The sequence below is a fragment of the Babylonia areolata genome, chromosome 31 (genome assembly GCF_041734735.1).
Source record: "Babylonia areolata isolate BAREFJ2019XMU chromosome 31, ASM4173473v1, whole genome shotgun sequence".
NCBI lineage: Eukaryota > Metazoa > Mollusca > Gastropoda > Neogastropoda > Buccinidae > Babylonia > Babylonia areolata.
Genome location: NC_134906.1, coordinates 24,628,995 through 24,651,934, shown reverse-complemented (window position 1 = coordinate 24,651,934; position 22,940 = coordinate 24,628,995). Strand labels below are relative to the sequence as shown.

At 42.7% G+C, this 22,940-nt stretch overlaps 1 protein-coding gene across 3 annotated transcripts in view; it reads left to right on the top strand.

The window, feature by feature from the left end:
* The first annotated feature begins 5,393 nt into the window (after positions 1-5,393).
* The window catches only part of LOC143276316 (galactoside alpha-(1,2)-fucosyltransferase 1-like), a 294,798-nt gene continuing 277,251 nt past the window's right edge, over positions 5,394-22,940 (top strand). For 2 of the 3 annotated variants that reach the window (XR_013053548.1, XM_076580821.1), the window contains exon 1: positions 18,753-19,155. Coding sequence is in view for 2 of the 3 variants with exons in the window: in XM_076580821.1 (XP_076436936.1) it covers positions 19,065-19,155 (91 nt within the window). In the remaining variant the exon portion in view is untranslated. Of the gene's footprint in view, positions 5,515-18,752; positions 19,156-22,940 lie in introns of those variants that run through there. The other variant, XM_076580822.1, reaches the window with a different exon arrangement.

Below are 22,940 nucleotides of genomic sequence, written 5' to 3'. Positions count from 1 at the left end.
CGTTACTTCTGCATCAACGGGGCTCCGTTGCTGCATAGGGTGCTGCCCAGATAGCAAAAGTTGTTGACTGACTTGATCTCTGTGTCATTGATCTTGATTGCAGGGGGGTGGTGGTGGGGGGGGGGGGGGGGCACTGGCGTTCTGTGAGCTAGCTGGTTGGTACATGGACTCGGTCTTGCTGAGGCTGATGGTGAGTCCAAAGCGCCTGCAGGAAGTTGAGAACCTGTCCATAATGAACTGCATCTCCTCATGGGTGTGTGCAGCAAGCGCGCAGTCATCAGCGAAGAGGAATTCTCTCAACAGTGCCTCAAACACCGTGGACCTGACGTGGAGTCGCCGCAAGTTGAAAAGTTTGCCATAATTATGTGCGAAACCGAATGTAGATGCCCCGGTCACAGTCTTGGAAGGCGTCAATCAGCATGGCAGAGAAGAGAATGAAGAACAGTGTCAGTGGGTGCCAGGACGCAGCCCTGCTTCACTCCATTTACCACAGGGAACGGATCCGACATGTCAGTATTTTCCTGTACACTCGCCTGCATGCCACGGTGGAAAGACGCTATCAGCTGGATTAGGCTCTCTGGGCAGCCGAACTTTAAGAGGATCTTCCACAGACCACGGCGGTTCTCCGTGTCGAAGGCCTTAGTCAGGTCTACTAGAAATATTATTAACATACACAACACAAAATACATTCACTTTGTGAAGGTGTTATCTGTTGAATATGTTCTTTATGATTCATTAGAACAAAAATTAACGTGTGTGGTTGTATTCTAGCGGTGTAAATGACTTTCAAACTTTTCCTGTGTCAGGCCTGTTTTAGAACTTTGTACAACGATATACAGCTGTACAGTTTTTGCAGCGCGAAACGAGGGCCTCTTCTTTTCCTCTTTCAGTCACGGCTCACATTCGGCCCGCAGCTGGAGGGAAGGGAACGGGTGAGATGCCTTACTCTTTTCCAATCCTCTTCTGTCTCTCAGGGTGACTGCCATCGAATCAATACCCTTCCGACACGCTTGGAAGAGCGGGTAGCTGGGTAACAGTGGCCGATGCGTTTTTCCACCCGGGGTAGGTTGGATCCACTGTTTGGATCAAAATCGATGAGATGATGAAATTGGTTCGTCTTTTTTTTCTTCTTTTTTTTTTAAACACGTGTGTACAGTTTATGTCTCCATGACAACGTGTTCGATCGATGCCAAGCGAGGAAGAGGGGGAGTTTTGTTTGATGCTCCTTAACCAGTATCAGTACCAGTATCAGTATCAGAATCAGTAGCTCAAGGAGGCGTTACTGCGTTCGGTCAAATCCATTATACGCTACACCACATCTGCCAAGCAGATGCCTGACCAGCAGCATAACCCAATGCTCCGTTAGTTACACGTACTGGTGATTGAAAGTAATATTTATTCATCTTCGCATTTGAATATTGCAGTTTAAAAGGTATAGTTGGAGAGGAGGGTGAGGTGAATGATGAGTTGGAGAGGCGGGGGGGAGGAGGGAGGGGGAGGGGGAGGGGGAGGGAGAGGTGTGGGATGGGGGGGGGGGGGGGGGGGGGGCGGGGGCAGAGTAGATGGAAGGTGGAATTAAATATGAAGATTTTAACATGAATAGAAGTATGATTGATTTCACGGAAGAAACAACTCAGTGATGATGCATGTTAATAACTCACTCAGTACGGCCAGTCCTCTCTTCTCCTCTACACAGACCCCTCGGATGTCCAGTGGGTATCTGAATGACCCAACCTTTAGCTTCCGTCGTCAGAATTGTCACGGGAATTCTTTGTCAACATTCACGTCTTCAGTATATGAGCCTTCCGCTTACAATATTTTGATGATGGTAATTGGGGCGAAACGCTGTTAACGTCGTCTCTTTCGCCGTTCGTATGGAAAGAGTAAAAAACAAACAAAAACAAAACAACAAAAAAGCAACATTCCTGGTGATTTGTGATGATACACTTTCGTGCAGGTAAGGCTTCGTTAATATACAGTCCAAATGGAACGCCTGACTGTAACATATACTAAGTGAGTATACACATCAAGTTGAGTGTGTGTGTGTGTGTGTGTGTGTGTGTGTGTGTGTGTGTGTGTGTGTGTCTGTATGTGTGTGTGTGTATGTGTGTGTGTGTGTGTGTGTGTATGTATGTGTGTATGTATGTATGTGTGCGTGCGTGTGTGTGTGTGTGTGTGTGTGTGCGTGTGCGTGCGTGCGTGTGTGTGTGTATGTGTGTGTGTATGTGTGTGTGTGTGTGTGTGTGTGTCTGTCTGTCTTTATGTGTGTTTGTATGTGTGTTTGTGTGTGTATGTGTGTGTGTTTGTGTGTGTGTATGTGTGTGTGTTTGTGTGTGTCTGTATGTGTGTGTGTGTGTGTATGTATGTGTGTGTGCGCGCGCGCGCGCGCGCGCGTGTGTGTGTGTGTGTGTGTGTGTGTTTCACAGGGACCGAAACTGCAGTCGTACAAGACTTGATCAATAAATAGCTCTCTGCATAAGAGAGAACTCAAACCGTCAGTCGATGCCCTGTTGCGGTCTTCGGAGAGTTGACATCAAATTCACACCCACAACTCCATGATAAACTACATCAATCTTTTCCTTAATTTTAAAGACATTTCCCCAGCTTCTTCTTCTTCTTCCTTCGTGGGCTGCAACCCCCACGTCCACTCGCATGTACACGAATAAGCTTTTACGTGCATGACCGTTTTCACCCCGCCATGTAGCCAGCCATACTCCATGTTCGGGGGTGTGCATACTGAATATGTTCTTGTTTCCATAACCCGCAGAACACGCTGACATGGATCACAGGATCTTTAAAGTGCGTATTTGATCTTCTGCTTGCGTAGCGCCGGTTTTCACACGCAGATCTGCACATATGTTGACCTGGGAGATCGGGTGAAAAAAAAAATCTCCACCCTTTACCCACCAGGCGCCGTTACCGAGATTCGAACCCCCCGGGAGCCTTAGACTGAAAGTCCAGCGCTTTAACCACTCGGCTATTACGCCCGTCATCCCCAGCTTAGAACACCCACTACCCACTGTCACGCTTTGAATGAGTTACAGAAAAAACCAACAACAACAAGAGAGGCAAGGCCTTCAAGACTCACTTGTGATACACTTAAAAATGAAAAAGAAAAAAAAGAAAGAAAAAAAATCCAAGCTTTTTATGTATTGAGTATAATTTCAAAATGTAATGTTTAAGATGAGAAAGATCAGTTTAAAGTAAATTAAGTCCCCTAGCATTAATTACAGAGTAATTTCCCTTTTTTACTACCTGCACCAAAACGTTTGCAAAATAAATAAAAATTCCATGCTTAGCAAAAGAAGTTCCTGTTTGAACAAAAAATGATAATAATGACTCCTCTTGTTGTTGTGTCAGAATAAGAGGTCAAAGTGCCAAGTTTAGAGAATACAAAAAATATAAATATAACAGTAAATGCAGTTTGCATATAATTAGGCTTCATTCTTTATTTTTTTTGTGCCCATCCCAGAGGTGCAATATTGTTTTAAACAAGATGACTGGAAAGAACTGAATTTTTCCTATTTTTATGCCTAATTTGGTGTCAGCTGACAAAGTATTTGCAGAGAAAATGTCAATGTTAAAGTTTACCACGGACACACACACACACACACACACACACACACACACAGACAACCGAACACCGGGTTAAAACATAGACTCACTTTGTTTACACGAGTGAGTCAAAAACTCCACCATACTTCGGCTTCATGTAGAAGTAAAAACAAACACACAAACAAACAAACAAAAACTGATGTTTTTTTTCTCCCTCCCTCTCACACCTCTCCTGTTTAGTGATTCCTGGAGGCCGTGTCCCTCCGTACTAGGTCCCTACTATGGCCTGCACTGCTTTGCCTAGTACTGCTTGCTTAGCTATCTTAGCTCCTCCTCTGACCCTTATAAATACAGTTTTTTTCCCATCAACCATCCCCGTCTGGAACTCCCTGCCTGCAACAGCAGCGGAGGCTCCCTCCTTGGTAGCTTTCAAGAGGGAGCTGAACAAGATCACAGTTTAGTCCCCCCCACCCCCACCCCCCACCCCCCTCTTTTTTTTTTTCCTCCGGAGGGACGCTGCGAGTGACGGTGGGAGGGAATATTTATACATGTTCTTTCTCATTGTCACCCCCTCCAGTAGGAAGATAGGTCTACTTAGGTTATGACTAGGTTTTTACTCCTCTGCGCACACAGGTCATTAATAGTCAGTAATGACGGCTGACCTTCCAATTTGAAGAATTTGAAGCTAAGTTAGAAGGACCTTTCTGAGGCCATCACTGATTGCCTAGTGTGTCCATGCTGGGGCTTGGCACAGGAAAGAGCGGGGCCCCATCCTCTCCTCCCTCCTTCCGCCATTTTAGCCCCCACCCCCCCACTTCCGACCCCCCCCCCCACCCCCCCACCTCCCTCCCGACCCCCTAAACCGACCGTCCGTTAGCCATTCATCCCTTTGGGACGGAGTGAGGTAAATCGGTGTACAGCGCCTTTATCGAAAGGACACAACACCTTTGCCGAAACAGGACCACACACACTGCTCTCTTTTGTGTCTTTTTAAAAAAAATTTTTTTTTCTTACCGTGGGTTAGAAGCCAAGCAACAATATAATTATGCCTCATGTTGTTGTTGTTGTGCGCCGTTCATTATTGTCCAGAAACCGTGCTTGTTCATTCGTGATTCTTGATATTTATACAGATCCACTACCCCCCTCCATCCCCCATCCCCACTGCCCCCTGCCCCACCCTCCCTCCACCCCAAACAACTGCCCCACCCTCCCTCCACCCCAAACAACTGCCCCACCCTCCCTCCACCCCAAACAAAATGCCTAAAGTTCAGAAGACTTTAGAAATGACGGCTCGTCGAGGAATTTGGACAAACACAAAGACACACACACGCGCGCGCCCCCTCCCCGCCACCCCACACACACATGCGCGCGCGCACGCACACACACACACACACACACACAACACACACACACACACACGCACACACACACACACACATAAAAAGCCGATGGGAAACGGACCGACAGACTTGAGCAAGGTCTATTTCTTACTTTCCGCTTCCTCCTCCGACCCCCCAGAACCTCCCGCCCGCCTTTAATTAATTAATTAATCTATTCATTTATTTATTTATTCATTCATTCATTTATTCATGTATTCATCTATTTATTTTCCAACACATCAGGAACGAAAGCGAACCAACATTGGGAGCGATCATACACACTGTGTCCTACTCTTCTCCCTCTTTAACTTCTCCTCTCACGGCAGGTGAGCGACTTGCCGTCAATGTACAATCAATACGCCCAGCTACGCCCTTTCTATGACGCAGCACAAACGTGGTGGCTGTCGTGCACACTGCATTTTTGATGTGGTTGCGTTGTCACCCCAAGCTGGGACGGATAAAAAATGGGAGGAGGAGGGGGAGAAAAATCGATGCCGATGAAATAGGTCTGTTTAGCACATGTCACCTCCAGTGTCGTGCACATTTTTTCTCTTCATCATGCCCTACAGTTCAAAACCAAGTGAGTAATATGTGGTTGTTGTGTGTGTGTTCGTTCTTTAGTTTAGCGTCTTTTCACTATCAGTGATATTAGACGATTAACAATTCTTATTAGATAAAAAGCTTTTTATAAACCCACAGAGATTACCAGATATTCCAACTGATTTCAGTTTGTATAACAGACGTTTGTGCCAAACCTGATCGTAGGTTGTTGGGGTGTTTTTTTTTTAACGTCAAAAAACGTTGCTAGTACACTTGTTCTGCGGGCAAACTGATGTTTTATTTGAGTTGTAATCTTTACTTGGTGTTCGACTGTTGATCTTCCTTTTCTAAAGCCAGCCTGGTTCACTGGAATGATATTGTATTTTTCGCAGTAAGTTATTATTCTAAACGGGACTATTTTTTCCATTAATTTACTGACATGCGAGGTCAAAGCAATAGGCCTGTAGCTATTTTTATTACGTTTAGGTTTTCCTGCTTTTAAAACCGGTACAGTGGTACAGTTCCAGATATCCAACATTTCTGATATATTTTGTGTAGGAAAACGATACATTGTTTTTTTGGAATGTGTTTTAGTATCACATTAGATAGTGTATCGATGCCAACTGAACTTTTTTTTAATTGCTAAGGGAAGGTATAGCGGTTTGTAACTCCTCATATGTAATGTGAGAATTAAACCACAAGTCATTTTGCGGAATGGGATCACTGTATAAAGCACTATTTTCTTCTCTGTCTCTGTGTGTTTTACACGCAGGTGATAAGCCTTCGTATTTGCTATTTTTCGCAAACATTTCAACAAAGATTTCTGCCTTTTCCTGATTTGATAGAAACTTGTTTTGTGAGTCATTTGATATTGGGCAACTTGGTAGCACGGAATCGTGGAGAATTGTTACTTTGGGTGACGGGTTCAATAGCCGAATGGTTAAAGCGTTGGACTTTCAATCTGAGGGTCCCGAGTTCGAATCACGGTGACGGCGCCTGGTGGGTAAAGGGTGGAGATTTTTCCGATCTCCCAGGTCAACATATATGCTGCAAAAGATCAAATACACACGTTAAAGATCGTGTAATCCATGTCAGCGTTCGGTGGGTTATGGAAACAAGAACACATCCAGCATGCACACCCCCGAAAACGGAGTATGGCTGCCTACATGGCAGGTTAAAAACGGTCATACACGTAAAAGCCCACTCGCATATATACGAGTGAACGTGGGAGTTGCAGCCCACGAACGCAGAAAAAGAAGAAGTTACCTTGGGAAATTCCCCATTTTCTTCTTTCTTTGCAGAACACGTACTTCTAGCCGTTGTACTTTTTACGTCACCCGTCGTCTTTTCGTCATACGATTTTTCAACATCTTTTTTTCTTCTTTTGAAAGGCAGTTTTGTCTTGGTGGCTTGCTCGTTTTCTGTCAAATCAAATCAAATCAAAAACACTTTATTAATCCACATGGAAATTAAGTTGTGCAATCACAGGCTCGTTGTAAACCGGTCGCCTCATTGCTCTGAGCGGTTTTACTGTGTACAGGTGCAGCTGGATCCCGCTCGATTTTCTTGTTCTCATTTCTTCAAAACGTTTGCGGCAACTTCTTACAGCAAAGAAATTATCCTCTTAATGTAGTCTCCGCCATTTTGGAAGTGTCGTCTGTGTGTGTGTGTGTGTGTGTGTGTGCGTGTTTGTGCGTGTGTGTGTGTGTGTGTGTGTGTGTGTGTGTGTGTGTGTTTGTTTGTGTGTGTTGTATGTGTGCGTTGTGTGTGTGTGGGGGGGGAGGTGGGGGCAGGGGGGCGTGTGTGTGGGAGGTGGGGGGAGGGGGTGCGCGCGCGCGCGCGCGCGTGTGTGTGTGTGTGTTCGTGTGTTATGTGTGTGTGTGTTTTGTGTTTGGGTGTGTGTTTGTGGGTCTGTGTGCGTGCATGCAGGTGTGTGTGTGTGTTTGTGGGTCTGTGTGCGTGCATGCAGGTGTGTGTATGTGTGTGTGTTGTGTGTGTGTGTGTGTGTGTGTGTGTGTGTGTGTGTGTGTTTTGTGTTTGGGTGTGTGTGTTTGTGGGTCTGTGTGCGTTCATACAGGTGGTGTGTGTGTGTGTGTGTGTGTGTGTGTTTGTTTGTCTGTGTTGTGTGTGTGTGTGTGGGGGGGGAGATGGGGACAGGGGCGATGTGTGTTGTGTTGTGTGTGTGTGTGTGTGTGTGTGTGTGTGTGTGTGTGTTGCATGTGTGTGTTGTGTGTGGGGGGGAGAGGTGGGGGCAGGGGAGCGTGTGTGTGTGTGTGTTTGTGCTTGCAGGTTGCCATGGATGCACTGACAATTGTTTGCACAAACGATTTTTCTTGTCGGGCCATGCAGCAATGCTGCGAGTATTTCAGTAAACAGAAGGAACCAAGCAACAGCAACAGCAGCAGTGTGTGTGTGTGTGTGTGTGTGTGTGTGTGTGTGTGTGTGTGTGTGTGTGTTAGCCATCTAGCATTATCATTATCGGGTCCTTCAGGTAAACATACAGAAGGAACGTTTATGATTTAAAGTTTGTGAAAAAAAAAAGTGTTCCATCCATGCTATGGCGCAAGGTGATAATTATAGATATGATGTTTGTTTGATACAGCGCTTTCCAGACTGGCAGTTTGGTCACCTAAATTCTCTCACAAGATCTTTGATTGACTCACTCAGTACGGCCAGTCCTCTCTTCTCCTCTACACAGACCCCTCGGATGTCCAGTGGGTGTCTGAATGACCCCAATCTTTAGCTTCTGTCGTCAGAATTGTGGTATTCTTTGTCAACATTCACGTCTTTAGTATAAGAGCCTTCCGCTTGCAATATTTTGATGATGGTAATTGGGCTGAAACGCTGTTAAACGTCGTCTCTTTCGCCGTTCGTATGGAGAGAGTTAAATCGATGAATTTTTAGCAAGGGACTCTCTCTCTTTAAAAAAAAAAAAAAAAAAAAAAAAAAAAGCAAGCCATCGTCTGATATTGACGCTGTTTCTTCTTGGCAGTGAGCCACTGCTAACTGGTTCGGTTTTTCTACCAGTTGTGTTGGTTGTAATGAAGGCTGTACCTGGGATTTTATGTTGTGCTGTTTTTTTGGGGTTTTTTTTGGTTTTTTTTTTGTTTTGTTTTTTGTTTTCAAGACCTGACTAAGCACATTGGGTTACGCTGCTGGTCAGGCATCTGCTTGGCAGATGTGGTGTAGCGTATATGGATTTGTCCGACCGCAGTGACGCCTCCTTGAGCTACTGAAACTGAAACTGGTACAATGAGCACTTCTGTCTGTGATTGTAAGGCCATAAGTATGGCAACTAATTCGGCAGTAAAGATGGAAAAAATGTTTACCCAAGTGATACATTTTCTCGTGGCACAATTCTGGTATTATAAAATCTGCTCCTCCTTTACCATAGTCAAGTACAGAACCATCTGTATGAATTTATATTTTTTTGTTTGTAATCATTTTCCATGTGACAGCATACAGAGTTAGGCGAGCCGTTTTTATGTAAATGTGTATGGTCAATATCAAAGACTGCTTTTCTCAATTCCCACGATGGAATGGTTGAGAAGGATGGTCTAACAGTAATGCTGTTTACACCAGCCTCTGAAGCACCCAGAATGTCTTCAGCAAAAGTATTGATAGTCTTTAAAGCCTGAACCGGACTATAAATGGCGGGCGATTTGAATCAAGCCAGTTTCTCACCAGAGTCTGACACTGTGACGTCGGTGAAGGTTTATTCAAAATAAAAGCCTAATAAAGCTACGGTTTGGCTTCATTTATGGCAGAGAGCGAGATTTGCCTAGCAGCTTCCAATCTAGACCTGAATTGACTTTGGAAAGTACAAAATGTGTCAGCTACACGTAATACAAAATTTGAATGCAGAGAAAAGGGGCGGAGCTAGAGCCGTTTGTGTTTGCGCTAGACGTGTCTGTCAGATAAAAATAGCACCAGCACGTGGTACTGTCCGGTGAGAATTGGAAAGCATGCAGACAGCCCCTCGACGTTGGCAACCGTAAACGACCACATTGTTTGTAAAACATGCAAACGGAGAGAAATATGACGATCTACTAACCTACCGGACACGTGCTCGCGCTTTTTATAGATAAACTCCGCCCCTTTCCCTTTTATGGATAGGCTCTAGTGCGCATGCGCAACCGAAACCTTGCTCTCGCAAAATCCGTATTCGATTTTAGATCTACTGAACACATTTTGCGGCAGATGCTTTTCTGTTTTCATCGAGGATTAATACTCCTGCTTCTCTGTGAGTTCCTAAAGTAGATACGTGTGAACTCCAAGATCAAGTTTGTCCGCTTTGCAATCGATACTTGTAACTTCTTTAACAGATGTTGTGGCGCACTAAAAACACCACTTGGGTATAGGTCAGTTTTGAACGCACGAAGGCAGTTGACAAAGATAAGTGTTTTGACGTCCTGTGCCCAGTGTTGTTTTCTAACAATTTTTTAAAATAAGATTTAAACTTTTTTTTTTTTTTTTTTTTTTTTTTTTACTCGATGTGGTAGTTTCAGGTAAGTTAGGATGTGAGAAAAACTTGGAATTTGACAGTTTGCGTATAACTCATGATGACACCGTTTACAGTAAACACAGGAAGCTTTTCGGGATCGGATCCCGAGTAAAAAGCATCGTACTCGGTTGGTTGTTTTTTCTTGTTTTTTTTTGTTTTTTTCCCAGTGATAAGGCTAGTCCATTTTCTATCATATATTTGTTAATTTATCAATTTCTCGCTGGTAAACCTCTTTTGCATAATTCAAAACTGATAGGAGTTTTGCGTTTCATTGCTACCTTCATCCATAAACAGCTACCATCAGCGAACCTGGATGACATTGCATCTTTTGATAATTCATTTGGCAAATCTGCCCTCAAATCCAGTAAAGTATCCTCTATGTTGAGGTCTGCCGGGATCAAAGGCATCTCTTCGACTCTTTCTTACCCGTGGGGAGGTCGATCGTTGAACGTAACCTCGTATCGGGCTGTTTAGCTTTTGGAATTTGCGTTTTCAGTTTCAGTTTCAGTTTCAGTAGCTCAAGGAGGCGTCACTGCGTTCGGACAAATCCATATACGCTACACCACATCTGCCAAGCAGATGCCTGACCAGCAGCGTAACCCAACGCGCTTAGTCAGGCCTTGAGAGAGAGAGAGAGAGAGAGAGAGAGAAAAAAGGTGAATAAAATAATAGCTAAGCTTACATAAATAAATAAATAATAATTATGATATAAAAAAGGTAGTAGTAATAATTTTAAAAAAAAATAAAAAAATAAATAAGACAACAATGATGATAAATAAGCAAATAAATGTAAAACATGGGTCTTCAAACCGCTGTCACTCGATTTTAATTGCATGCTGACAGCTTGTGTGGATGTAGTCACACAACACGAACACTGAAGCTTCTTGATCTCATCTTCCTTTGTCGACTGACACCAACTTCCGGTTTTCAGCTGCTGGTAGCCTCCGTCATTTTGGTTCACACATGTCAAAGTCATGCAGTAGTAGTAGTAGTAGTAGTAGTAGTAGGTTAGGGACAAAAACAAGCTTTGCAGCTTGTAAAACAGTCCCTTCTTTGATCTCATGACACATTCTGTTACAGACTTTGGTCAAGGTTCGATGCTTCATTTGCATTTTATCCATTCATCAAACTATTCTAAAAATAGTTAAGAACTTTGAATAAGTCATGTACGTGTGTGTGTGTGTGTGTGTGTGTGTGTGTGTGTGTGTGTGTGTGACCGCAAATGGGGATGAGGAAAGGTTTGTCAAGGAGTGAATTCGTGTGTGTCAACGAGTGGGAGGTTGAAGGGGAGGGGGGGCGGAAGGGGGTGGGGGTTTGGGGGGGGGGGGGGGTGAAGTGGAGTGACAGAAGTCGAATCAGTGTGTGAGGGTGGGGTGGGATAAGTGTCTATTTTGTTATATAAAAAGGAAAAACAACAACAACAACAACGACGACGAAATATCGCAAATGTTTTCTCTCTCTCTCTCTCTCTCTCTCTCTCTCTCTCTCTCTCTCTCTCTCTCTCTCTCTCTCGCTCTCTCCGTCCCCCCCCCCCCCCCCCCCCCCAGCCCCCACCCCCGGCCCTTTTTTTCTCTCTGTCTCTCTCTGTCGCGCATATGCTACATGGATTTCATCTCCTATCAAGTTTCCTCTGCATGTTTTTTGGCCATCTAATACCACCTGTATATGTTACCTGCCATGGTTTTCTTCTTTTTTTGTGTGTTTTTTTTTGTTTTTTTGTTTTGGTAGTGTGGTTTTTTTTTTTTTTTTTTAATTTAGATTTTATTTTATCGCCAAACAAAAAAAAGGAGATCATGACAAGAGAGGGACAGTTTATTCACCACTTCGGTAAAAAGGAGTACATGAAATGATAGACATTGAGGGTGTTTTTTTTTTTTTGTTTTTTTTTTGTCTTGTTGTTTGTTTGTTTGTTTGTTTGTTCATTTTAATTGTATGTCACGGGTCCCATGCAGATATCGCACGGCCAGAATAAGAATCTGAATACTTTTGTTAACTCAGCTGGAAAAATTCAGTAATGCGAAGTCTGTGAAAAATATATAATACAGATAGAGCTTAAAAAACAACAACAAAAAAACACACAAAAAACCCCCACCATTTTTAACAAAATTAGACACAACAGAGTGATAGCAAAACAAGCCCCATAAAATAAAATAAAAATAATCTTTCCACTGTTTAAAGTCAGTAGGTTTCTACATACAGCACGTTTTGTTTTGTTGTTGTTATTGTTTTTTGGGGGGTGTTTTTGTGTGTGTGTGTGTGTTTGGGGAGGGGGGGGGTGAGGGGGTGGGGGGGATCGAGGGGGTTATCATGGGTGATCACCGTCATGCTGCTTTAAGATAATATATCCAGAGACATCCATTGCGTGTAGACAACGCGAAACGGGGGGAGTGGGGGTGGGGAGGGGGGGGGGATGTGTGTGTGTGGGGGGGGGGGGGGGGGGGTGGGGGTGGATGAATGACACACATCGTCACTCAGAACAGCCTGTGAGATTGGACATCATTGAAGCTTTTGTTAAAAACCGCGATTCTTTATGCGTTTATTGAATATCTTCAAGTACCTGTCAGCTGGAAATAGTAAAATATCTATTAGAAATCTTCTTTTTTTGATAACAGGTCATGTCAACAAAGTACGAAGTGTTACCATTAGGTGTAAAGAACAGACAAATGTTAACTTTTAAGTATACAGATAGTGTCCTTTCAAAGAAAACACCTGTTGTTGGGAATGATAAAATATCTTTTTGTAACCTTTCTGGTCTCTTTTTTTATTTATTATTTTTTTTTTTTAAATAACTGGTCTTGTCAACAACGTAATTTGTAGCGTTACCTTTGGGTCTGAAGAACAAACAAGTATCACATTTCAATCTGCGAATAGTTGTCTTCACCTGTGCCAGCTCTGTGGACTGTCTTTGCTAGCAGTCAGCTGAACTGCCAGGCGACTATTGAGCGGAACGGAGTCAACTAAACTGTGTCCAACTCTTGTCTTATCCTCTCCTCTCAACGATGACATGCGGCACTGTACGTGATATTTGCTGACAACCAGACATTCTACAGTTTGGTGAAGGTCAACAGCTTGCATGTGTGTGTGTGTGTGTGTATGTGTGTATGTGTGTGTGTGTGACAAAGCTTCAAACTTTGTCACATTCAGTGAAGGTTGGGACTCATTGTCGGTTTTTGGTGTTCTCGCCGACGGGCGCAATAGCCGAGTGGTTAGGTTAAAGCGTTGGACTGTCAGTCTGAGGGTCCCGGGTTCGAATCACGGTGACGGCGCCTGGTGGGTAAAGGGTGGAGATTTTTACGATCTCCCAGGTCAGCATATGTGCAGACCTGCTAGTGCCTGAACCCCCTTCGTGTGTATATGCAAGCAGAAGATCAAATACGCACGTTAAAGATCCTGTAATCCATGTCAGCGTTCGGTGGGTTATGGAAACAAGAACATACCCAGCATGCACACCCCCGAAAACGGAGTATTGGTGCCTACATGGCGGGGTAAAAACGGTCATACACGTAAAAGCCCACTCGTGTGGGTACGAGAGTGAACGCAGAAGAAGAAGATGGTGTTCTCGCCAAACGCCTACGTCCTTCTGGCCTCGTCTTCAATCGTCTTTCTATCGGCATTGGGAGTGAGCAGAGTGGACTTGTCATCACTGGCCTGTTGTAAGTCTGTCCTGCAGCACGCAACCTGATGACAAACAGGAAGACTGATGGTGGTGGAGTCGTGGCTGCAGCTGCTCCCCTTTTACTAGGTGGCCAGTCTGGTGTTGCGGGATTTTGGATGTTGCGAATTGTCCCGGCCGCCGTCGTCGGCTGAGCTTGAAGACTGGTGGTCCTGAAGACAGCTAGCTGCGGGTAACAAAGGTGGTAGTGTGGACTGAAGTTCCGATTACCTCCCGTTTTGTTGTGTTGTAGGTTATTAAGGTAAAAAGATTTGTAAGTTAAATTTTTATTATTAATGCTTTTCTTTTTAATTTATTAACCAAGAATATTTGTAATATTGAAGAGTATTTTGATTTTATTTTTTGGATTATTTTTGTTATATGAATAATTTTATGGATTATACTTTAAATTTGATGTGAATAGTCCGATTTTAGTTTTTACAAAGACGCCAAGAAGCCGCCATGTTCTGCACCCTGTAATAGTTTATCCTGTTGTTTTAAAGGTAAATTTTCTGTATAAAATGATTTTAAAAAATGCATACGGCTGTGCCACTTAACTTCCAGCAGAGCTATTTAGCAATTCCAGAGTTCAGTGAGCGTCAGGAGCACTGCTGCTGACCTAGATTCCACTGGAATGGGAGGGGGGGGGGGGGGGGGGGGGGGGGCGGAGGGGAGCGCCCGCCGCGCTCTTTGTGCTATGTTTCCAGCAGAGAAAGGTGTATTATTTAAGTGATTTTCATTTCATCATATTCGTGCACAGTCATTTTTGTTTGCTGTCATTTTTGTTTACATGATTCCAGTGAATGTGAACTTTAAGTGTGTCGTGTGATTTACCAGATACTGTCCGCGTTTTTGTATTACATCCAGTTATTTGACCTAAGTGTGTGTGTGTGAGTGCCGACAAAAATGGAATCTGGTGCGGTAGCGACAGCTTTGCTGACTGGACAACACACCTTCAGTGAACACTTGAGATGTTTGGATAATATGTGTCGTGTGTGTGGTGAGCGGGTTCTCAGAAGAGATAAAGATAAGGGATTGAATGCAAGACTTTGTGCCAAGTATTCTTCTGAACTGTTTAGTTTTTTCGGTCTAGATGTTTCGAATGATGAAGAGGGCAAATATCCCACATGCATTTGTATCAAGTGCTACAAAAAACTGATAAAAATGAAACATACTCTTGGGAATTCTCAGTTCAAAACTGCAAATGAAAATGTTGCACTTGACATTGACAGAATGTCAGAAATCTGGACAACTTTCGATCCAGATCTATCTTTGGATCAGTGCACAACATGCTCTTTTCAGCACTCAAAAAGTCAGCCTGGTCGTCCGAAAAATAGACGATCAGCACCCGTAAAAAAAATGCACGGATGAAAGTTTTTATCCGTCTGACCTCTGCTTAGATACCGATGACAGTGTATCAACGTCATTTTGTCAGTCCACATCAACGCCAGTTAAAAAAAACAAGACCGCTGTGCACAAACACATCTCCAATCATACCCAAAACACCTGTCACTGACGCAGCTATATCACCCATCGCACAATTGAAACTCAAGACGGTGTGTGTTGACTCAGAGGATGTGGATCTCAATAAATCTCTCACTGAAGAAGAAAAGTTATACACACAACTAACACACAGGAAAATGTTTAAGTCAGGAGACAAATCAACAGTCAGATGCGAAACTGGAGGTCAGCCAATAGTGTTGAAAATAGTCACACAACCCCGCAAATCATCTGCCATAGCATCATCTCCTTCATACTTCAGCAAGTCGTACCCCAAGCAGGAGAATCACGGCACAAATAAAAAAATAAAGAATAAAGAAATTTTCAGCCCTGTTCTTTTCTCCATCCTGAATCCCTCCCTCCCGCACACACATTGTAAGAAAAAACGAAAAAAGAAAAAAATGATTGAGATTAGTGTCGTACTTCAACTGAGTGGATTACCAACTACAAACAAGGATTCATACGGATTTATAAGTTCAGGTAGGAATGTATTTTGTTATTTAGAACTTACAAATGCATGTCATACGTTACATTGTGATTGTTTACTAAAAGCATGGTATCGTCAAGGTGTATCTTTTAGACTGACCAAATGCATGTCGCAAGCAAAGGCACACATACTGACACGCAAAACATCTAGTCGGCGTAAATCTCTCTCTCCCCCTCTCTCTGTGTGCGTCTCTCTCTCTCTCTCTCTCTGTCTCTCTCTCTCTCCCTCTCTGTGCCTCTCCCCTTTCTCTCTCCGTACACGTTCCTCTGTTTCTCAGTATGTCTCAGTGCCCCTGCATATCTGTCTGTCTCTCTTCCCGTGATGTTGAGAGAAGTGTGAAACTTAGGTGGCTGGCAGCAGTTCTCAGTGGAGCTGACCGTTAAATACTGACACTAATTCCGGGGCGGTCTGCCACCTCTAGGTAACAGTATCGGCTATATTTTCCTTCCAGTTAGTATTGTGGAGACATGCATGTATATCATGATATAAGTTTTTTTTAAAACTAAAATGGTATACACACACAACACAGAGCTGAATTTGAACTTCGTTTCGTGTGTGTTCCTCAGTCTGAACAGACTGTTCGTGTGCTCGCTAAGTTTTGTATCGCTTGTACATTGCCTGTAGGAAATTAAACCTGCTTATGGTTGGTACATGTATCGTTAAATTTGTCAGAGAATCACACATCCATTCACACCCATAGCGCCCTTCTTGTTGCATTCTGACACAGAGTATTATTTTTTTTAAAAGCACATCACCCTATTTCTGACAGTTTATCAGCAGCAGCGAAGCTGTTCACAGCTGTACACACTGCCCGTGTAACATGCGCTCCGCTGAGAATAGCGCGAAGTTAGTGGTGCGGCAGAGCGCTGCCCCATATACTGCCTGCCTGTCTGTCCAGGCTATCACCTTGCCAACGTTTCGCGCTCGCTCGCTGTTCATCCCTCTCCCCTCCGCTTCGCGCCAAAACTAAATGGGCTGCCTTGTGCCGCCGCGCGCGCGCGCACGCACGTACGTACGTACGTATAATTAAATGATAGTTGCTAGACATTGATGAAAAATACTATTTTGTTTGTCTGTAGAATTATAAAAAGGATGACACCAAATTGAGTAGATTTGGTTAAGATTTTCTCAGGGTTTTATGAAATAAAAAAAACGCGGGAGTGGAACGTGGATCATTTGAGAAAGAAAAGAATTGATCTGTGTTAGACTATCACAGGAGCCACTGTTTGCTACTGGTGCGACAAACAATATTGTTAGTGTTTTAATAACACTGTCAGGTGCATGCTGGGGTGTTACTGTGGTTGACACTGACGTTCGATTTGCCATTTTGGGCATCCACGTTTGGATCTTATTTTTGAAATGTGCCAAGAGATCTCAGGGACTGGTTCTTGCAGTCTTATATTTTAAGTTTTATAAGATGTTACCAAAGAAAAGAATAAGGGTTTGTGTGTGTGTGTGTGTGTGTGTGTGTGTTCCACAGTGTTTTGAAGGGTGTGTTTTGTGATTACCTTAAAGATAGTTTATGCTGTAAATGGCATGATTTAATTGTCGCTACGTAGGAGTGACAGTTGATTGTCTCTTTTATATAATGAGTATTGAGATAAGCTGCTGTGGCTCTAATGTAGTGTTAGATTGTTTTGTTGAAAATTGCCGTTGGCTGATATGTAAAGGTCTGTTTTGTGTGCAGAGGCGCGGCGGCACGCGTTTAAAAAAAAAAAAAATATTGTTTTTTGTTTTTTTTTAGTATTATTATTTTTTTTTTTAGAGGGATTTTGATTAGTAATTGGGTTTAGTAGGGGTTAAGATTAGGATTTGCCAAATTTTGGGACCGGGTTTTGTTAATAGGAGGACAGGAAAATTTGTAGGTTTTTTTGGTTGTAGTTTCTGTTTGTGAAATAATTGTGGGAGAAGTTAGAGGTGCATGGTTGTGTGTTCTTGTGTCTTTTTTTAAATTTTTTATTTTTTTTACCCATTGTCAACCCCATAAGCCCCTTCTAAAATACTCCTTAATAAATGGTTGTTTGAATATGATAAAGCAGTCTCTGTTATAATTTGTGTATTGTCAGTGAGGCTGTATATTTGTTTTGTAAATTTTTGTATGGTGTCCTGATTAGACTGTATGACTGGGTGTTGATATTGTTGTTTGTCGTATCTGTGTGTTGTTGTGTATTACTCGTAGTCAAGTGAGTGAGTTGTGGGTGCGGTGGGATCCTGCAAATTATAAATTTAATGTGAGCAGCTAAGCCTTCATTTACTTTCTAAGGGAAATAACCCCTGTACTTTATTTATTTATTTATATATTAAATGCTTGTTTTCTTCTTCTTTTTTTCCCCCCCGCAATTTAGTCTCTTCTATTTTTTATATTTATTGACTTATTTTATTTCATTTCATTTTATTTTATTTTATTATTTATTTATTTATTTTTTGTTTTTGGCTCTCACTGCCACACAAAAACAACAACAAACAAACAAACCCCAACAACCTCGAACTGACAACAAACTACAAATTTCCATCTGCCCGACCACACACCCCTCACAATGGCGCTATCTCTGCAAACAACAGCGACAATTAACTGACAACCACTGCAAACAGCAGCCGTGACAAATAACCATTGCGAACAACAACAACAACTGGTGGCCACCATTAATTTTGTGAACAGGAAGAACAACAACTGATCGACCGCCAGAACGAACAACACGTGCAGTGATGGCCTGGAGGTAACGCGTCCGCCTAGGAAGCGAGAGAATCTGAGCGCGCTGGTTCGAATCACGGCTCAGCCGCCGATATTTTCTCCACTCTCCACTAGACCTTGAGTGGTGGTCTGGACGCTAGTCATTCGGATGAGACGATAAACCGAGGTCCCGTGTGCAGCATGCACTTAGCGCACGTAAAAGAACCCACAACAACAAAAGTGTTGTTCCTGGCAAAATTCTGCAGAAAAATCCACTTCGATAGGAAAAACAAATAAAACTGCACGCAGGAAAAAATACAAAAAAAAAAAAAAAAAAAAGAAAAGAAAAAAAGGGTGGCGCTGTTGTGTAGCGACGCGCTCGCCCAGGGGAGAGCAGCCCGAATTTCACAGCAACTGCGAATTAGAACTACAACTCCCACTGCGAACAACAATTGACTATCCCTGTGAACGAAGTATTTAAAAAAAAGCAACAACAAATAAGCGCGCACACACACACACACGCACACACACACACAGAAGGTTTCTTCCCAGAAAAATCTTGCGTGGAAATGAGTCGCGAAACTCGAAACTCGGCACAACACTTTCGAAGTCAGTCAACATCCGACTTGCTGCACACTTCGTGCAGGCCTTACACAGATTAGAATTGGGATCAAGTGGCGCAGTTAACAACGTGTTCCACTGTACGTGTTTTCTTCACGGGAAAGCTAGGTTCGGGAATGGAAGGGAGTCAAGGATGAGAACAAGAAGAAGAAGAAATGGAAGAAGTTCGGTCTTTGGGGGTGTTGAGCCTGTTGGCATTCGTCGCTTACGGAATTATTCTCACCATGGCCAACTGTTGTGTGAGAAGTGAGTTCTTATGGTGATCGTCTGTGCGTTTCTCTCTCTCTCTCTCTCTCTCTCTCTCGTCTCTGTGTCTGCCTCTTTGTCTGTCTTCCCAACCCCCCTCCCCTCTCTCTCCTGTTTGTTTGAATGCCCAGGGTATGCAGATCTAAGAATAAGTTTTTTTTAGAAGACCCAACGAGAGTTGCTGCATGGAAGAAAACAGAAAACTTCTTTTTTTTTTGTTGTTGTTTTTGATGATGTTGTAGTTGTCACTTCTTTTTTTTTTTTTTTTTTTTTTTTTTACATTTGAAAGGGCTGGATAGAACATGTTTTTGTTGTTTTATATACTGTTTGTTTCTTTATTTTCTTTTGACTTTTTTTTAAACACATCACCGCGTGTCCTTGAATTTATTCATCACACACCTTATCCAGTTTATCTGTTTATTAGTTATTATTCAGTTCCTTTTCCAGGCATGATATTGATATTCATTGCAAAATCAATCATTTGATCAATTATTCTGTCACTCACCAGTCACTTGATTAATTGTTACATCAATCAAATGGTCTCTCATCTGTTAACTATCTCAAACAATGTAATGAAATAAAATCTGTGTTGTTTAGCATGCCATTTTGTCTGTCTATTCATTCATGCAATTAGATAAACTGAATAAATTTATCATAGTTCATACTTATATATTCATTTATATATATTCACTGGTTGAATTTTATTCACTTAATGGATAACTATAAGTCATCAACATTTTATTTATAAACATGAAACTGCATTTATTCATTATTTCATTTTATTAGTTTTCTACTAAATTGTTGACCTGTTTTAATTTTATCATTATTTTTCTTTTTTGCCATCCAGTTTTCACTGACTCTTTCCTTCAGTGAATATATTCTGCATTGTATTTGTTGATCTAATATTGTACTATTCCTTATACAGGTCTCTCTGTCCAACTGTCTGTCTGTACTTGATAATTTATTTAAGGATTCATGCGATTACTTCTTAATTTACTTGTACTTCATTCATTCCAAATATTTGACATGACTGGGTGAACAATGACAATTCATACTCTTGACTGATTGTTCATTTATTTTATCTCTTTTTTTTTAATTATTTTTTTTTTTTAAAGATCCTTTTTCTATTACACTAGAAATAACAAAAAACCCCAAAACATTACATGGTATGCAGCATGCAAACACTTGGCTACAGTATTTTCCTGTCTTGGTGACCAGACACAGCCATAGTGTGCAGAATCACAAATAAACAAATCTAGTTTTAAACACACACACACACACACACACACACACACACACACACACACACATATATATATATATATATAGAGAGAGAGAGAGAGAGAGTTGGTGGATTGATCTTTTGACTGGAGAGTGAGAGAGAGAATATGTGTGAGTATATCTATCTATATATCTATTTTTATGCATGTGTGGGTGTGTGGTTGTGTGTGCCCTCTATGTGTTGATGTTTACAATCAGATACAAAAAGTATATATATATATATAAACTATAAGAAAATGTAATAATTTGTTTAAGAAGAATTCTACATTGGAACCAAACCTGGTTGTCGCATCTTTCATTTACATTAGTGTTGATGTGTGAGAATCCTGTACATGCAATTGTGACAGTTCTTTTCTTATAAATAAACATACAAATAAACTGCGCCTGTTATATATAACTGCAGATACAACCAGATTCCAACATTTTACAGTTCCAAACTATATGGTTTGAAAAGAAAGAAAAGAAATTACAACTGCATTCAGCCCACGAAGGAGAAAACAATTATGTAAGCATGTATTTGTGTTCTCCAATATGAAGTAACACAAGTTACAATTGAAAATATCAAAATACACTGATATCATACAATGGTGTGTACGTTATCAAACAGTGTTACCAAAACACTGATAATTTACAAGTCATTTGGCAAACTCCGTGTGAACAAACTGCTGGGAAATGTTTATTTCAGTTGAAGGTGAAATAAAGCAGATAAGTATGATAGGTAGGGAAGTTAAAATGCTATCTGAAATCAGTTGCTTACCAAACGCAAATTATACTGTTAATATTTGTGATTTGGATGAGAAAATAGTCACACTTAGCTGCAGTCTGCATAAACCCCATGATATTTGTATACAGTGAGCATGTGGATGAAGGAGTAAATGAAGGAATGACTCTGTGTGTGTGTGTGTGTGTGTGTGTGTGTGTGTGTGTGTGTGTGTTCAGAAGTATATGTTGAGTAGTGTTTGTGTGAGTGTTCAGTAGTGCTTTTGTGTGTGGTGTGATGTGTGTGTGTGTGTGTGTGTTTGTGGTGTGTGTGTGTGTGTGTGTGTTCGTTCAGTAGTGTTTATGTGAGTGTGTGGTGTGGTGTGGTGGTGTGTGTGTGTGTGTGTGTGTGAGTGTGTTCAGTAGTGTTCAGTGGTGTTTTTGCGTGTGGCGTGGTGTCGTGTGGTGTGTGTGTGTGTGTTCAGTAGTGTTTGTGTGTGGCGTGGTGTGGTGTGGTGCGGTGTGTGTGTGTGTGTGTGTGTGTGTGTGTGCTCAGTAGGGTTTATGTGAATGTTCAGTGGTGTTTTGTGCGTGGTGGTGATGGTGGTGGTTGTGGTTTTGTGGCTTGTGGTGGTTGTGGCTTGTGGTGATGGTGGTGGTTGTGGCTTGTGGTGATGGTGGTGGTTGTGGCTTGTGATGGTTGTGGCTTGTGGTGGTTGTGGCTTGTGGTGATGGTGGTGGTTGTGGCTTGTGGTGATTGTGGTGGTTGTGCTTTTGTGGCTTGTGGTGGTTGTGGCTTGTGGTGATGGTGGTGGTTGTGGCTTGTGGTGGTTGTGCTTTTGTGGCTTGTGGTGGTTGTGGCTTGTGGTGATGGTGGTGGTTGTGGCTTGTGGTGATGGTGGTGCTTGTGGTGGTCATGGTGGTTGTGGCTTGTGGTGATGGTGGTGGTTGTGGCTTGTGGTGGTTGTGCTTTTGTGGCTTGTGGTGGTTGTGGCTTGTGGTGATGGTGGTGGTTGTGGCTTGTGGTGATGGTGGTGCTTGTGGTGGTCGTGGTGGTTGTGGCTTGTGGTGATGGTGGTGGTTGTGGCTTGTGGTGATTGTGGTGGTTGTGGCTTGTGGTGGTGGTTGTGGCTTGTGGTGGTTGTGGCTTGTGGTGATGGTTGTGGTTTGTGGTGATGGTGGTGGTTGTGGCTTGTGGTGATGGTGGTGGTTGTGGTGGTCGTGGCTTGTGGTGATTGTGGTGGTTGTGGCTTGTGGTGATTGTGGTGGTTGTGGCTTGTGGTGATTGTGGCTTGTGGTGATGGTGGTGGTTGTGGCTTGTGGTGGTTGTGGCTTGTGGTGATGGTGGTGGTTGTGGCTTGTGGTGATGGTGGTGGTTGTGGCTTGTGGTGATGGGGGTGGTTGTGGCTTGTGGTGATTTGTGGTGGTTATGGCTTGTGGTGATTTGTGGTGGTTGTGGCTTGTGGTGGTGGTTGTGGCTTGTGTGGTGATGGTGGTGGTTGTGGCTTGTGGTGATGGTGGTGGTTGTGGTGGTCGTGGCTTGTGGTGGTTGTGGCTTGTGATTGTGGTGGTTGTGGCTTGTGGTGATGGTGGTGGTTGTGGCTTGTGGTGATTGTGATTGTGGTGGTCATGGCTTGTGGTGGTTGTGGCTTTATTTTCATGATTAATTAAGCAGCGTCAAACGAATGTTTCTTTTTATCGTCTGATATCACTAACAGTGAAAAAACGCTGAACTAAAGAACGAACACACACACACACACACACACACAGCGTGCTGGTCAGGTATTCAGACTCCCCCCCCCTCA